This window comes from Pseudorasbora parva, chromosome 16, assembly GCF_024679245.1.
Source record: "Pseudorasbora parva isolate DD20220531a chromosome 16, ASM2467924v1, whole genome shotgun sequence".
In the NCBI taxonomy this organism is placed as follows: Eukaryota; Metazoa; Chordata; class Actinopteri; order Cypriniformes; family Gobionidae; genus Pseudorasbora; species Pseudorasbora parva.
Genome location: NC_090187.1, coordinates 35,911,810 through 35,929,740, shown reverse-complemented (window position 1 = coordinate 35,929,740; position 17,931 = coordinate 35,911,810). Strand labels below are relative to the sequence as shown.

Here is a 17,931-nt window from a genome sequence, read left to right as displayed (position 1 = left end):
AAAGACGTGTCTTTCCTCATTACATCTCCATTCCCTGTCATTTTGATTTCTCTCATCACTTGTGTGGGCAGCATTCATAAAGTTATGTAATGAACACAGTCCACACAAACACTAATGTAGGCTAATAAACATAAACTATTTTAAGATAACACATCAGTTTCCTTTTCGTACGTGTTTAACGTTTTAGCTGTTCATGATAATCATTTCTCCCTTGAAATGTGTTGGTTCTAGGGGGATTCAAACATGCCATTTATTGAGCCTAGATTTTGAACATCTTTACGCATGTTCATGACTCAAAGGCATCTCATAATGTCAAGTTCCATTCTTCACTATATGTTTTTTACCCCATCTTCAATTACAAAATCAACTGGCGACAGAGAGGTTAACCCAAGCACTGCAAAAATAGGACCGCGTTCATGTCACTCCCTCAAAAGCGGTAGGTTCACACCTCTTTTCAGGTTTACATCTGGACTGAGCTGCACAACCTGCGCCCCGTCAAAATCTAGTCCTCACCGTACATCCACTGCCCTACTCAACGCATTTACAGCTGGAAGATGAATTATCGGCTCTCTGCGATTCTTTTGCAGCAGTGTAATAGTTAAATCAGTGCCGAATGCGTTATTTGATGTGGTGTGTGGTGCTTAAGCTTGAACAGTCCTCTACAGTGAGAAGATGGCGTCGGACGGAGCGAAAGGGGAGCAGCCACCTCCGCTACAAACACTGGTAACCACTGGCCATGGAAGCGTCGAGGCGGTGAGAAACATTTACGCATAAAATTACATCTGTCTGCCGCAATGAACATTATCGCGAATGTTAATTGTTTGAATAGAATAGGAATCGTCCAGTGCTGTGAATCAAAACTATCAGTGGATGTGTTACGGTGGTCCGTCTGAATGTGGAGGAGACTGAAATACTATATATTTTTGCGGGATACTTTGTTATTATTTGACATTTAGATTTCCTATAGTATCCTTTATTTGGGGCAGAGCACAATATTGTTTGAAGGACGATATGTTTTTCTTATTGTATCTTTAATGTGCAGCTGCGTGCGATATTACCATGGTAAGCCTAGAAGATGGTTACCTTACAATTATTGCATATTTTGTTGCATTTATAATAGCTGCTATTGACACGTTTTGAAATACCATAATTGAAATCAATATATTATCAATATCATCAACTGCTTTTATAATATGGTTATTTGCACAATGTAATATTTAGTTACCTAATAAAATATACAAATGTATGTATACACACATTACATTATCCGTATAATGCAAATATAAAGTGTAGGCTAATACATAAATAAATAAACTGTATAATACGTTTTGTTAAATCAATAATGAGACAATTTATTATACAATTCATTATTTAATGTATTATGATTTAAATATGTATTATACTGATATATATATATATATATATATATATATATATATATATATATATATATATATATATATATATATATATATATATATATATATATATGTGTGTGTGTGTGTGTGTGGGTGTATACATAGCCTACATACATGCATACATACATACATACATACATTCGGTACATGCATTTATATGTGTGTGTATAAAGTCTATACATTCTTATATAAAGAATACATTTATTCATTGTGATTAGAATGCTAATTGAGTTTCACACATTCTGATGACAAGTTATCAACATATATGAACCCCACTTACCACCTTAAAAATCTAATCAATATTACCCCCAGGAGAGTTGCTATAGAGCCCGCCAGTACAGTTGCCTCAGAGGTTCTTCTTGCTCTCCAATGTATTGATCTGCATGCAGTGTCTTACGGTAAAGGGTGGTCTTTAGTTTCAGTAGTAAGATTTGCCATCATCTTACCATCCGTCTTTTAAAATTAATTTGCATGACTGAAAAGAAAAACACCACTTTGGAGTGCAATACCGAGCCAGTTTATTGTTTTACCAATGCACAAAAATGTAGTGAAAAGACTGATGTAATGAAGCGGAGGCGGTTTGGTGGGGTGGGGGGTGTTCACTGGAGATGTTTCTAAATCGGTCTGAATTTTAGTGACTCAGCTGGCATAGTTCAGAGTACTGTGTCACCCAAACGATCTGAGCTGCTTTAACTGCTCGAGGCCCCTTTACATTTAGAGTTGGGTTGAACAGGTGCGCAGACTTCAGCGCTGGCCATTGGCCACTGGCGTTAAGTCATAAATCTCTGTCTTGTGCATCTACCCAGACACCTTTCTCAAGGGCTACATACCCTTACAAAGGTATGTAAAGCCCATCAATAGTTTATTTGGGGGGAGTTTTGTTTATCAAGTTTACTTTGGTGGTCTGACTCTGACCCATATTCATAGCAAAATATTGCTTGAAAAAAGAATAGCTTTACATTGCATTCAAGCAGAGATTGTGTGCTTGAGCATCGCCCACTGACCAGTATTGACTTTTTTTTTTTTTTCAACCTCAGCACACTCAGTATTGCTTTATCTGTGGATTCTCACGATTGGCTGGAATTGCAAGTTTTATCCAATTCCTTATTAATTTCTCCAAGAACAAACAATAGAAAACAAAGATTATAGTGACTAACATTTTCAGTTTAAAGGGATAGTTCACCCAAAAGTTAGTCCATGGTTTACTCACCCTCAAGCCGTCTGTTTATGACATTCTTCTTTCAGATGAATACAATCAGAGTTATATTAAAGAATGCCCTGGCTAATCCAAGCTTTATAATGATAGTAAATGGCAGCCCAAAATTTGAAGCCCACAAAAGTGCATCCATCCATTATAAAAGTAATCAATATGGCTTTTTATAAAGTAAATGATTTAGTTTCCACCAGACCGCCTTGCGTATTCAACTTACAAAGAAAATGTAATGCTTTGCACATTTCAAAACGCTTACACTAGCTACGTTCAATGTCATATGTTGTGCCAGTTACACTTTTTCCGTAAGTTGAATACAGAAGGCTAGATATTTTTCATTATAACGTGCTAAATATAGATATTATTTTTACAAAACCCCAATGTTTCTCTGCAGAAGGCCTTTATTAAACCCATAGAGCTGTATGGATTTATTTTATTATGGATAGATGCACGATTTTGGGCTCCAAATTGTGGACTGCCATTTACTGCCATTATAATGCTTATAATAGTCAGGACATTTCTGAAAATAACTCTGATTGTATTCATCTGAAAGAAGAATGTCATATATACCTAGGATGGCTTGAGTTTGAGTAAATCATCATGGGCTCATTTTTGGGGGAACTATCCCTTTAAGGTGCAAGAAACCTTCAGTTTCAGACGTGGATCTAAAATCTTAGATCAGTGTTGCAGTTAGAATCACAACGGAAAGGCTGGACACATTTACTTTTTGATTAACCATTCACTACTCTCTTATTTTTCATTACACAGAGATCAGTGATAGTTAGTCCCATAGAGACTAACTCGTTATAGTCCTTACATACTGGAACATTAGAAGTTGATCTTTAACAAGGTAGACACATCATTTGTGGAAAGGTCACTAGAGCTAGACTAGTCCTAGCTACAGGCCCGAATATTTGAAATTTAGTTTAGAAGCCATTTTCTTTGTCTTTATTTTGCTTTGTGATGTTATCTCATTTTCTGGCTATTTTATTGCATATCCCTAATTTAATTATATTGCATTCAAAGATTGTATCACTGCTGTTTAGTTATTCTGTATGCTCTAGTAAAACAGAATAAAAAATGTAGAATTAAAATCAAGTACTATATGTCTGTAGGGCATTATAATTGAAATGATGGTTTTTATAAAGCTGTATAATTCATGAATTGTTTTATTAATAGCTCATTAGCCTTTTTTTATAAGGAAAATTAGGTCTAGTTAAATACAGTACTTGTTAGAGATGAAGATGTATAATTTTTGCCCTATAGTTTTTTCTGCTGATTATTTCCTTATTAAAACCATCAGCAAAAAGCAATAATTGATATAATAAAACCCAATAGTTTAAGAAATGCACTCATGTTTGTGTAAACCATGTAAATAATTCCACAGGTTTAGGGACAACCCTGTAGATCCCTAATTACTACCTAAGGGAGCTCAGACAAGGCTGGTTTGAAAAGTAGCTGGTTAATATTTCAGTAAAAAAAACTTAATATACTGTGGGCGGTGAGATCGTTTCCCACTCAACACCTTCTCTGCCAAGGATCTAATAGACCATCTGAGACATGCAGTGTCATTTTTCTGTAACAAGGCTCGACTTCTTGCTCTGTATTTCAGAAATGCGAATTGAACATCGACAACCTGAGCAAACCAGAGCTCCTGACCCTTCTGAGCATCATGGAGGGAGAACTTGAGGCTAGAGACCTGGTCATTGAAGCTCTTAGGGTGAGTATGAAATCTCTGCACCGCTAGGTCCTACTTTTGTAGAGAATACATTTATCAAATAACAACATTCTTCTCATAATATTGAAGGCTGTCACAGTGGGTGCTGCATGTGCTCATGGTATATTAGAGCAGTTAGGCACATGGGAATGCAGGGCCCATGCCTTATTATCCAAATCCTTGTCTCTCAATATGTTTTCCTATAAGTTTTAAAAGTTAAAAGGCCATAAATATTAGGGGAAAAGATGCTGAGGACTTCAATAAAAAAATCAATTAACCATATATTTATCGCTTAGGCTTGCAAATGTAGTCCATTTACGTTTTTTAATGAGATTTTTTGGAACTGATTTAGTTTCTGCTCAACTGGATGTTTATATTTTGGGATGTAGTATCATAGATTAATTTGGCTTTCACAATGACAAATTCCAAAATTTGGTTCCCTTCAGGACTGATATTTTTGTTTTTCATCATCATTTTCATAAAGGTTTTACTCATTTTAGCTGTGATCTCACCAATACTGGGCAGTAGGATTTTAAATAAAGAGAAAAAATTGATATAATTATTCAGCAAGGATGGAGACATTTAAAGTGTTACAAAATATTTTTCAAGATATATTTTCAAATAAATGCTTTCTATTCATCAAAGGATAATATCACAAAAACATATCACAGTTTCCACAAAAATATTAAGCAGCAAAACTGTTTACAATTTTGATAACAATAAAAAAGTCCCCACCAAATTAGAAAATTAGAATGATTTTTGATTGATTCTGAATGATTGTGTGACGTTGATGCTGAAAATTCATCTTTGCATCACAGGAATAAATAAAATGTATTAAAGTAGCACACTTTAAATTGCAATATACACACACCTAAATGATTATTAGGAACACCATACTTATACTGTGTTTGACCCCCTTTTACCTTCAGAACTGCCTTAATACTATGTGGCATTGATTCAACAAGGTGCTGAAAGCATTCTTTAGAAATGTTGGCCCATATTGATAGGATAGCATCTTGCAGTTGATGGAGATTTGTGGGATGCACATCCAGGGCACGAAGCTCCCGTTCCACCACATCCCAAAGATGCTCTATTGGGTTGAGATCTGGTGACTGAGGGGGCCATTTTAGTACAGTGAACTCATTGTCATGTTCAAGAAACCAATTTGAAATGATTCAAGCTTTCTGACATGGTGCATTATCCTGCTGGAAGTAGCCATAAAAGTATGGGTACATGGTGGTCATAAAGGGATGGACATGGTCAGAAACAATGCTCAGGTAGGCCGTGGCATTTAAACAATGCCCAATTGGCACTTAGGGGCCTAAAGTGTGCCAAGAATTCATCCCCCACACCATTACACCACCACCACCAGCCTGCACAGTGGTAACAAGGCATGATGGATCCATGTTCTCATTCTGTTTATGCAAAATTCTGACTCTACCATCTGAATGTCTCAACAGAAATCGAGACTTATCAGACCAGGCAACATTTTTCCAGCCTTCAACTGTCCAATTTTGGTGAGCTTGTGAAAATTGTAGCCTCTTTGTCCTATTTTTAGAGGAGATGAGTGGTACCCGGTGGGTTCTTCTGCTGTTGTAGCCCATCCGCCTCAAGGTTGTGTGTGTTGTGGCTTCACAAATGCTTTGCTGCATACCTACGTTGTAATGAGTGGTTATTTCAGTCAAAGTTGCTTTTTATCAGCTTGAATCAGTCGGCCCAATCTCATCTGCCCTCTAGCATCAACAAGGCATTTTCGCCCACAGGGCTGCCGCATACTGGATGTTTTTCCCTTTTCACACCATTCTTTGTAAACCCTAGAAATGGTTGTGTGTGAAAATCCCAGTAACTGAGCAGATTGTATAGTGTACTTACAGTTTTTGACGATCCAGGCACACTAGGAAGAGAGGGGGGAAAAGTCTTTTGGAGATAAAAAGTGTTTAGGGTTTGGCAGAGAAGCTGAGTCAAGGGAATTGTAAGGTCTTGGTACAGAATTTGCCCCTATTTATCTTAGCATTAAGGTCAGATGTTCACAAGTACATATGATTGAGATTAAAAAAGGATATACTTTCAAAATTGAGGTCAGGAGTGTCACTATATTTTCTGGTGTTCTAGTTCTGTGCATCTGTGTGAGTTTCTAGGCCAGTGTATTGGCAATGATGGGCACATTTTCTGTCTCCAGTTTCCATCTCAATCTCCCTTCCTGTCTCTGTTTTGCTTAGTTTATGCAGGTCTGTGATGTTCGCTTGTGTCATTCCCCCTCTTCCGCTTCACTCTGGGGTGATTTCCATGCATTTTAGTGGCTGCTCTCTTTGTAATTCTGTTCCCTTGGCTGCAAGTATTTCCCAGCTGGTTTCCCCCCCTGCGGATATTCTATCTCTTTCTCTCCCACCATCATCCCTCGTTCTCTTTCCACAGCAACCAGCTCAAGCACAATGGTCTTGTTTGTTTCCGTAGGGAGATGGTGATAGGGTCAGCCTCCATGCTGACTTTTAGACATACCAAATAATTACCAAAAAGCCAAATAATTACATGTTTTTTTTTCTAGGCCACACTGTAAATACTGCAGTTGATGCATGGGAGATGAAAGCAGCAATCCTATGCATTATTAAGAAGCTGTCAGCTGTTCGATTAATTAGCAAGCTGAAAAAGCTCCGTGCAATATATCGTTTTTCATCAGAAACAATGGAGGGACATAAGCAGATTAACTGTGAAGTCACATGCCTATAAACCCTCGGACATTCAGATATTCAAAGCCAGCCCATTATTTCCACTCACATCACTACACCTCAACTAATGTCAACTAGCATTGCAAGTTCACCCCAGGAAAAATGGATGGTCTTTGGTGCAGACAGATCATTTTGAAGCAATGACTAGTCCCATATGTAGAATATATGTAGGGATGTAGAATATAGATACTCTGTTAGGACCAGGCTACTTATTTCCATTCATAAAGCCAAAATTGTTGACTGTAATAATCAGATCTGTGCACAATGGCAGGCCTACAGAGTAACTTTTCTGTCACAGTGTAGTTTATAAGGTAATCTTCTACACATTAGTTTGTTATTATGTTATTTTAAATTTTCCTGCTGAAAAAAAAAGGCTAAAACTAGCATAAATGTCCATGATGGTTTAGTCATAGCCAAACTGTTTACTTCCCAGTAGTTGGTGAAGCTGGTAGTGGTTATGGTAGCCTACAAACATTAGGGTACTAATTAGGGTGGTTAAATGTTGTTGGATGCTTTGTAAGTTCTTTATTGTAGCAAGAAACAGTATGTCTCCGTTCCAAAATCTCTTGAGGTTACTGTAGGTTTAAAGGTGCAGTCACATTTACCTTTATTCTGTGAATTTTCACAGCCAAAATCCAATTATTTCAATAGAAATCCAGATTGGTACCTTCACGTAAGGGGAGAAAGATTTCCACATGCACTAGGATTTGCTGTTGCTGACCAACAGAATTTTTCTAACTCAGAATTATGCATATATTTGATTAATGTGACCGCTTTAAAGTGACAGTTCACCCAAAAAATTAAAATGATCCCATACCCTCAAGCCATCCTAGGTGTAAATGACTTCATTCTTTCAGCCAAACACAATCTGAGTTATATTAAAAAACATATCCTGGCTCTTCCAAGCTTTATAAGACTAGAGGCTGATGCATTTACAAAAGCGGAAGTGCAGAGGATAGAGCAAAACAAAACACCGGTCATGTTTTTTGGATTTGTTTTTTGTTGTTATTAACTATGTATATTTGTGTCATATTTCATTGCTCTTTTAACATCTTTGCCAAGGAACTACAGATGAAAAATAGCCTCTTGGCTAATTCTGGCTTTTTTTACTCAATGTTAAAGAGAAATGTTGGCGAATCTTGAGTTTGTTGCACAGCCGTATATGTTTGAACATATATTACCTAAGCTTAAGCTATGCCTACATCCTACATCATGCGTAGGGTCAGAGGTCACTCTTCTGCTGGATCTCGACTTGCATACAGCTGTTACCAGAGGACAGTGATTGTAGTTTATAAAGTTATAAATAGGGATATTTTTCTTACAAAAAATGCATTGCTTCCCTTCAGGAAGCCTTTATTAAACCCTCAGAGCTGTATGGATTACTGTTTATGATGGATGGACTTTTTGGAGCTTCAAACACTCAGGAGCTACTCACTCCTGCTATAAAGCTTGGAAGAGACTGGATTTTTAAAAAATATAACTCCAATTGTGTTTGGCTGAAAGAAGAGAGTAATTTACACTTAGGATGGCTCGAGGTTGAGTAAATGATGGGGTCATTTTCACTTTTGTGTGAACTATTCCTTTAATGCCTTCTTCAAATAAAATCTCATTGGGACTGATTTGGAAGGCTCTACATAAGCAGCCACTCCATGTGTCATAAACAGTGTTTTTTCATGTGAAATGCGCATGATATTTGACTGATACACAAACAGTATCAAGAAAGGTTGGTGTTAGCATGTTGCTAAGCAGCATAAAATGTGTAGCTCACAAATATTCTGTAAAATAGTCCATTTTAATTATATGAAATATATATATTAATAATAATAATAATAATTCATTACATTTATATAGCGCTATATATATATTATTTTTTTCGGCAATTAATGAATTACAGGTATATTTTTTTCTGCTATCTTGGTGGCTTTTTTCACTTAGCTTGTAGCCATGAATTATGGGATTGCCTTCTCAGCAAAGTATGTGATGCTGCATTAGAATTTCAACTAAAGAAGTTTTATGGGAAAGTCTTTACGTTGGTAGCATGCATCAATGCCTTAAAATGCTGCCTACGTAGGCAGCTCTTTAGGTTCTGGAACAGAGCCTGTACCTTTCGAGCCAAGAAGTTCACAACTACTCTCCCTTTTTTTTTAGGTTACTTTCTTTTGTTTCACTAAAACTTACAAGAGCATTGGCAAAAACTTGACCTGGATTAATTGGAGTTGTGTAGGCTATGTGGTTGCTTCAGCACTATTAACGTGATTGGCTGCTTTTCTGCCTGTGTTGCTATGATTAGAAGAAGCCATTCTGAACACACTCTCTAGCACTGCCACGTGAGCTAGTGTCAGGTCATCATCGCTAAACGAAACTGGATACTGGATGCATCCTCTGCATGCATATGAGTGATTGTTTGTGACAGTGAACATGTTTAGCCTCTGTTGTGATGTAAATGCATATTTACTGAATCCACTGCCCCGTTCACATTCAAGTGGCTATTACAAGGAGCGACGTACATTTTGATACATTCTTTTTGTGGTAGATGGGTAAGAGTAATTTCCCTGTGCGACACAGATAAAAATAGCACACAGACACACTGTTGTCTGTGTACAGGGGCCAAAATTAACACTCGCCAATCCCCAAATCACCGCTGCCCGGTAACTTCACAGTACTGCAACATGGCTTAAATTTAATTGAATTAAATACTATTTTGTATTACATTTTTTATTTATTTTATTTATTATTTTAATTAAATATTTATTTTATTTTTATATCACTAATAGGTGGTCATTTTGGATCTAAATATTTGTGTGAATATTTATTAATATTTAGACCTCAAGTGCAAAGGTGCGAGGACTCTTTTGGAGTTTATATATTTTTAAAATTCTATATTATCTTGTATTTGTGTTGTATTATCAATAATAATTTATCAGTAATAATTTGTATTATCTTTATGTTCTATATTTACATTTAATTATAATGTTATATTTTCATATTTGTATATCACTGTTAGGTAGGCAGAATATTTATATTACATTACATTACATTACATTACATTACATTACATTACATTACATTATATTATATTATATTATATTATATTATATTATATTATATTATATTATATTATATTATATTATATTATATTATATTACCATTTGTGGGTAATTTTGGACTCTGTTACTCTAAATATTGGTACCTGAATGTAGCATGAAAATCAAAGAGAACAGCTTGGAGCTGTTTATGTTCTGTCCGAGTATTTGAGTCTCTCTCTCTCTCTCTCTCTCTCTCTCTCTCTCTCTCTCTCTCTCTCTCTCTCTCTCTCTCTCTCTCTCTCTCTCTCTCTCTCTCTCTCTCTCTCTCTCTCTCTCTCTCTCTCTCTCTCTCTCTCTCTCTCTCTCTCTCTCTCTCTCTCTCTCTCTCTCTCTCTCCACACCCTTCCTTTCTATCACATTTTACATTTTATCTGTCAAATGCAAGAAGCAGAACCATAATTCCAAATGCACGTGTCTGTAAGAGCAGCTTAGCTGATCCTCGGGCTGCCATTCGGCGAGGCAGAGGACAGTCAGTCGAGTGTTTGTGCGTGTGGGTGGCTGAATGGTTGGACAGAAGCGCATGTTTTGAGAATATGAAAACAGTATCTAAACAGTTGAAAATCAATTGAATTTATTGGCCCCCGTCTGACGTATTTTCCAGCACCCTCCTGTTTATTTAGAAGTGCACTCTCAATCATTTGTAAACACGAAAGATAAAGAATCATTGCAAACTGGAAATTCCACATAAGCAAGAATAAATCAAGCACCGCAAGCATCTGAGTCAGCCATTTTGTTTGCTTTTACCCTAATGGCTTTCTTTTTGCCTGAACAATTTAAAGCAGGATTTACCAGAAAAGAGCGCTGAACCAGTATCCTTCAAGCTTTTTAGTGCAGTTGTGTGCAGAAGTGAAAGAAAGGGGTGACCACCATTTCATAAAGTCAACTGAGTCATCTAATATAGTAGGTGGGAATCAATAGAGAGGTTTTGGTGTCCAACAGGCAAAAATTCAGAAAAGCAGATCATTTGAGGATTTGCAAATGTCAGAATTTGGTTTAGCAGGAGGCCAGCACATACTTGACTGTCATTTTGAACGTGATGTTGTTCAATGTGATGGCACTGTGGTAGGGAGCATCCCGTCTGGGTGATTAGCTGTTTGAGTGAGCGCTCAGGTCATGGGCACATGTTAACTCGCTGTTATTTCTGGCTGAAGGCCAGATGAAGACCAGCCCTGTTGATGTGACAGCCACCGCTCCACCAGACTCTCTTTGAGAGAGATTAGGGTTATGATGTGGAAATGGTGTCTTAACCCTCACAGCTTAACAGCACACAGATGCCCCAATATAAGTTTTTATCTATTATTAATCTATCACATTGTGTTCTAATAGACTGGAATTGTCCTGATGCACCATAATGCGCCAGATTTACTAGATTATGGTATTAGACTGGACAATGTTGCCAAAGTTTATATTAATTCAATTGTTTATCAGATGGGGGGGGGGGGGATCGGGGGGAATTAATACTAATTTGTTTGTGATGGCAGATAAACAGATTTACTTGGTAGAAAGCATTTTTTATTTGACACAAATTAAAACTGAGACATGAGAATACATTCTGTTGAATGTCATTTTGTGCTGTACAAAAAATGATGTGCTGCTATGTCTAATTTTCACCACCACCATTATTTTTGTATTTTTTATGTTTTGACAGCTGACAGTACCATGCAAAACAAAATATGTACCATCTCTAACAGTCTTATTTGCAAAAAGTATTGTTTGAGAAAAAAAAAATCTATAGTTAAACTACTGTTTAAAAGTTTGGGGTAAGTAGTAAAAAAATAATAATAATACTTTTATTCAGCAAAGGTGAATTAAATTAATAGCATATTAGTGTTATTTGTAAAGTGAATGACTTAAAAAGGTACAATCATCCCAGTTCAAATAAGTAGATATACGGTAAGTGGTCATTACAGTATATTTTTGTTACTCTACATTGTAGTCATGATGGGTTAGAGACATTGTGATAGACATCAGGGATATCCAGCACAAGCAGGCCTTTGTCGATGTGTAGCCCTTCTGGGGCCGTTTTGTCCTTCCCACTGTCTGAGGAGATATGACGCTGTTCTGAAATTAGGCTGAGACAAGATCCTGCTAGCATACAAATTGCTGTCTGTAGTCCTTGGAGAGAAGAAAGGTAAGTGTCCTTGCTTACCCTTAAAACGGGCAGCCTTTAAATGCATCCCATTCCATCTTTGGCCATCATGTTCCATCTTGCGCTGTTGTCTGAGAGCCCCTAATCATCCTGTCTGAGATTTAAACCTACAACCTCTGGGTGGCCATCCCAGATTCTTTAACCACTTAGCCCCACCACCTTTGTTTTTCCTTCCTCAAAATTTAATAGCCAAACTGAAATGAGGCAGGAGCTGAATACTCATCGTTTAAAAAGTCAGCGTGGATGAGGCCGTGCTGTTTCTCACTGAGAGCCGAATGGCAGTTTAGTCACTTCATGTGCCAGTTACTGGTCTGCTGCCAGTTACTTCTATTTCATCAAACTCTCTGTTGTTGTCAGAGCCGAGGTTTTATGACAACCCAGCAAACATTGGGCCGACTGCAACATTGTGTCCTTGGACAAAAATAGTTGCAGTAGGATGGCATAAATCGGATATGTGACAGAACATTTCCTAAAAATGCATTTAGATACATCCGTGCAACTTTCATTTTTGAACTATATTTTTCATCCATGATGGGACGTTTCAGAGGGATGTTTTTTCAATGGTCATTAAACGTCCAAATGTTTGCTAGGAACCTTAGTTATCTTCTCATGAAGATGGCCAGACATCTCTATTATGAAGTAAAAACATGGTTTCTAAATCCTTTTGACTTCTTATCCTTATGCCATGCAATTTTGTTTTATTTTGTTGACTTGTTTCTTTTTCAAACATGAAGTTTGAATGGGACATCTCAAAATAATCATCCGATCAAGTCGATTGATGGTGGTTTTAGGGGGAGGGACTGTCACCTTCTAGGGGGCATTTGATTGGACACAAATCTGTAGTGCAGGATGAGTCCATCTTTGGTCCATTCTTCCGTAACACTGTGTCTACACCAGACATGACCATCAAGTTAAAGGGATACTTCACCACTTTTTCATGTTAAACTATGTTATTCCCTTAACTAAGACGAGTTGATACATACCTCTCTCATCTGAGTGCGTGCACTTTATCGCTCTGACACGCGGTGACGATCTGATAGCATTTAGCTTAGCCCACTAAGCCCAGTTCATTCACTACGGTACCAAACAGAGATCAAGTTAGAAGTACCAAACACCTCCACGTTTCCCCTATTTAAATACAGTTACACGAATAGTTGAATGATCAAGTATGATGACATAAAAAAACGTGTTTTTACACAAGTTCACCTTTTGATATTCCACTCCATTGTGTTCTGTGTGAAAGACCATTTTATTTACTACAAGAGTTATGAGTAAAATAACAAATATATGGCTTTACAGCGCTAACAGACACGGACTAAACGCCACAGACCTCAAGATTTGATTTCACTATGCTTTAAAATACTTTCTCTTCATTCTTGAATTTCTGTACTGTTTATGTCACAGAATTTACTATCGAGCCAAAATTGTGGCACAGACTCGCACTTCCTCTCAGACTACACTAAGTACATCCTTAAAATAAACACGTTTGTACTACTAAGCTACCCTGAAGGCTGAGAAGACATGTATAATGTATGGTGAACTCCTCGGGCATGGATATTGCTTAAAAGCGATGAATAACTTTTTTATTTCCTGAATTTTTTATCATGTCAGTTATTGATTTCTTGGACTGGTGTCATATTTGCAGTATACTGTATAGTGCAGTCCTATTTTCATTGGCTGTTTGAACTAAGCCGACATATTTATGAAAAATTAGTCATCCATTTTGAGCTTATTTTAGCTGCTTGAGAAAAACAAATAGTGTCACTCAAAATGGAGCTGCCTACATTGCAGTTCAGATAGAAGACGCTCTTTATGTGACGCATACATGGTCTGACTCTTGAGAATTCTTGCTTTGTGTAAAATGAAAATAGCATAGATATGGTAATGTTTTGAGGTTACCGAATGGTTATATGATACATACTCATTATGAGCAAGAATGCTTTTTCTTTCTTTTTTTTTTACTTGAGGAAACTTGCATATCTGAATCTGTAAGGTTGTGGGCAGGCTATGGGTTTGACATGTTTATTGGCTTTTCTTAGATTGGTCTGTGGAGCACCACACAGAAATGTAGTTCATTGGAGAGGGTCATTAAAATAGCCCACAAACATCATTAGAGAGACATGACCAGTTTTAGCGTTCCAGCAGTGCCTGTCGATCTAGAGGAGGAAATGCACTGAAACCCTCTCAAGTTCTGTTTCAATGACTCGGTGAGAAGAAGAAAAAACACCATCCCCCAACCAAACCCTCATGCATTCAACTGTTAAATAATTAAAGGATGTATGGCTGTCTTATATAATGACGTGACTATAAATACTCCTCATATCTGGGGGGATATCTGAGAAATTAGGTCCCTTGATATATTCAGACTGCAGGTAAATGTGGCCCAAATACCATTTTTCTAAAAAAAAAATTGCTCATATGTGACTTGGATCTGTTTTTTCATGACACAAACCACTTTAGGGCCACTTCCATACGTATTTGAGCAACCTCTTAGGTCACTCTACTCTAGAGCAACATTCGTCACGATTCTGCACTCATCACGATGAGTCTCTTTAAAGATTTTACATACCCAAAGTTATCAGTTTCGAAAAGTAGTTAGTGACAGTGTGTCAGAACTTATAAGTATTACAGTGACAGCTCTATATACAAGTAATACTTGAGGGCTCATATCATAAATGTTTAAAGCTCTCTCTTTTTTTGCATCCTTGTTTTAAAAAAAAATATTGCCTGCACATAAATTCACTGGCTTCCGCAATACTATAAATAAACATGTAATCACTTAGAGGGATAGTTCACCCAAAAATGAAAATTTGATGTTTACCCCCAGGGCATCCAAGATGTAGGTGTCTTTGTTTCTTCAGTAGAACACAAATGAAGATTTTTAACTCCAATCGTTGCACTGTGCCAGTCATATAATGCATGTCAATGTTTTTTTTTTTTTTTTTTTTTTTCTGGAGTCACTATGAGAGTAAAAAACACATACACATAGGAATCCATATTAAAACCTGTGGCTTGTGGCGACACATTGATGTGTTAAGACACAAAACGATCGGTTTGTGTGAGAAACCAAACAGTATTTATGGTATTTTTTTTACCTCGTATCAGACGAATCTCATCCAGTATTCCCAACACCATTACTTTCGGCAAAGGTCAAAATGAAGGCACGATCATAGATATGTGTTCATAGATGCCTCATTCGACCGTAGATCATAGAAATATATATATCTATGATCACGCTGGGGTTTGACCTTCTCTGGCGGAAGTACTGGCGCTAGGGAATACTAGATGAGATTTGTCTGCTATGAGGTAAAAAAATAACATGAATACTGTTTTCGACGAAACCGATTGTTTTGTGTTTTAAGACATAAATGTATCGTCATGAGCCGCAGGGTTTAATATGGATTTGTTTTTTACTCTTATACTGACTCTCAGAGAAAAACACCCCATTGACATGCATTATATGACTGGCACAGTGCAACGATTGGAGTTAAAAATCTTCATTTATGTTCTACTGAAGAAACTAACCTACATCTTGGATGCCCTGGGGGTAAGCAGTTAAACATAACATTTTCATTTTTGGGTGAACTATCCCTTTAATTTAATGTTCTCTGTTTACTTCCATATGATAGCATGCTGTGACGTCTTTTTGGCGTTCTTTTGGAAGTCTGTTCAGGAGGACCATGATCTAGTCATACTAGATATTTAATATTGGTCACATTTAAAGCAACAATGTGAACAGCTATTTAAATAAAAAACTGGAGTAATACATCGGATTTGAGCACTAAAGCTTGGTACATACTCTACAAGAACAAAGGAATTGTTCAGTTTTCTCGAGGAGGCAAGAACAAGAGAAAAGTTTGTTCTGGCCAGTATATTCCATACTTCACGAGGAACCAGGTGCCGAACATGTCCGTTTCTCTGCATTAACCCCGCCCACTTAACATTTCTGACCAATCACATAATAGTTCTCAGGCACCCACAAGAAAAAAATTGAGAACAAGCTGCCAAACTCCCAAACCATTGCTGCAAAAACAAAATGACGTCTTTTTTTTTCTCGTAGCCTTGGGAGCGAGAACGTTTTTCTCTGTTCTTGCAGAGTATGTAAAATGCCTTAAGGCTACAGTGTGAAAGTAGCCTAGGAGACTTTTTAAAAAAAAAAAAAACATACAAAATCACAATTTTAGGACCTCTGTCTCTAAATGCAAAGGAGAATTCTGTAATGCGCTGGTACTCATGAGTACACTGTAAATTCCACTGTAAATAATGGAATTTGCTTTCGCAGCCAATCAGCAGGTGTCTTGCTTTTATGTGCGGTTGTGGCATGTGGTTTAATCTTCCTAAGTGCATCCTGTGAGGAAGTTAATGTATGCTTTTGTTTGTGTGAAAACCTCAATGTATGCTTAACAGGCACTTGTCACTATAGCACTCTAAGGGTACCTAGCTTTGCCGCCACCTTGTGATTTGATGATTCACTCATTTGTGGCAACTGCTTCGGAGCTGCTTCTCTTAAAAAAAATCCAAAGAATTTTTCACGTTACGGTGCTTTTCTCTTCTGTAAATGCCAGTGAGCCACCGCTGTGACCTGTTTATGTAAGAGCTCCTTGTGGGGCTGAACTCAGATGTTTGAGCCATGTTGCTTCGACTTTGACAGGAAGGGAAAATCAGGGTCGGTCGTGATTCATTGCTTCACATTGTTCACAGTACGGAAAAATGCCCCAAGTGGTACACATTTATGTAACATACAGGAACATTATGTGTGCTTGAGTCTATGTATGAATTTAATCCAGGTCAAATCCTTATCTTTAAATATGGCTGGATCTAACCCTGTCTCCTGCTCACCCATATAGAAGATGTCATTCTGCATTTGGGATATATGCAGCAAAAGCATGACAGGCTTTCCATAAGTAAATCCCAAAGGGAGGCCAATGTGTGTGTGTGTGTGTGTGTGTGTGTGTGTGTGTGTGTGTGTGTGTGTGTGTGTGTGTGTGTGTGTGTGTGTTTGGGGGGGGGGGGTCTGTGACATATGAGGATACAAATGTGTATAATGACATGGGTATGACATAGGTATTACAAGGAGAGGGTGAAATATGAGGACATTGGCCATGTCCCCACTTTTCAAAATGCTTATAAATCATACAGGATGAGTTTTTTTGTTGTTGTTGTTGAGAGTAAAAATGCAGAATGTTTCCTGTGATGGGTAGGCTAAGGGGTAGGGGTAGTGTAAGGGGATAGAAAATACTGTCTGTACCGTATAAAAGCCATTACCCCTATGGAATGTCCCCATATGTCACAAAAACAAACGTGTGTGTGTGCGTGTGTGTGTGAGAGTAAATCAGCACCGTGAGCCTAATACAATTCTGACCCAGATGTGAGTATGCATGTGGGTGTCTGACAGCTCCGCTTTACTTCGTGAGCAGTGCTGTATGTAGTAATGTCTCTATATTACATCAGTGTCTTGTTATTTTGATGGCGACTTTCATTCCTCTCAGTAGAGATTCGCTTCACTGTTTTTCCTTCGTTTTGACATTCCCTGCTGAGTAGTGTTTATAGACAGCTTGTAATTAAATGTACAGGTTTTCCTCATTGCCTAAATTGTTTGTTATTGATTTTGTCTCTAACTCTGTC

At 37.4% G+C, this 17,931-nt stretch overlaps 1 protein-coding gene across 1 annotated transcript in view; it reads left to right on the top strand.

Annotated features, from left to right (window-relative positions):
• The first annotated feature begins 437 nt into the window (after nt 1-437).
• Nucleotides 438-17,931, top strand: part of cttnbp2 (cortactin binding protein 2) — a 51,780-nt gene continuing 34,286 nt past the window's right edge. Inside the window, exons 1-2 of the mRNA XM_067420543.1 lie at nt 438-753; nt 4,241-4,348. Coding sequence (XP_067276644.1) covers nt 673-753; nt 4,241-4,348 — 189 coding nt within the window. The 5' untranslated portion in view covers nt 438-672. The remainder of the gene's footprint in view (nt 754-4,240; nt 4,349-17,931) is intronic.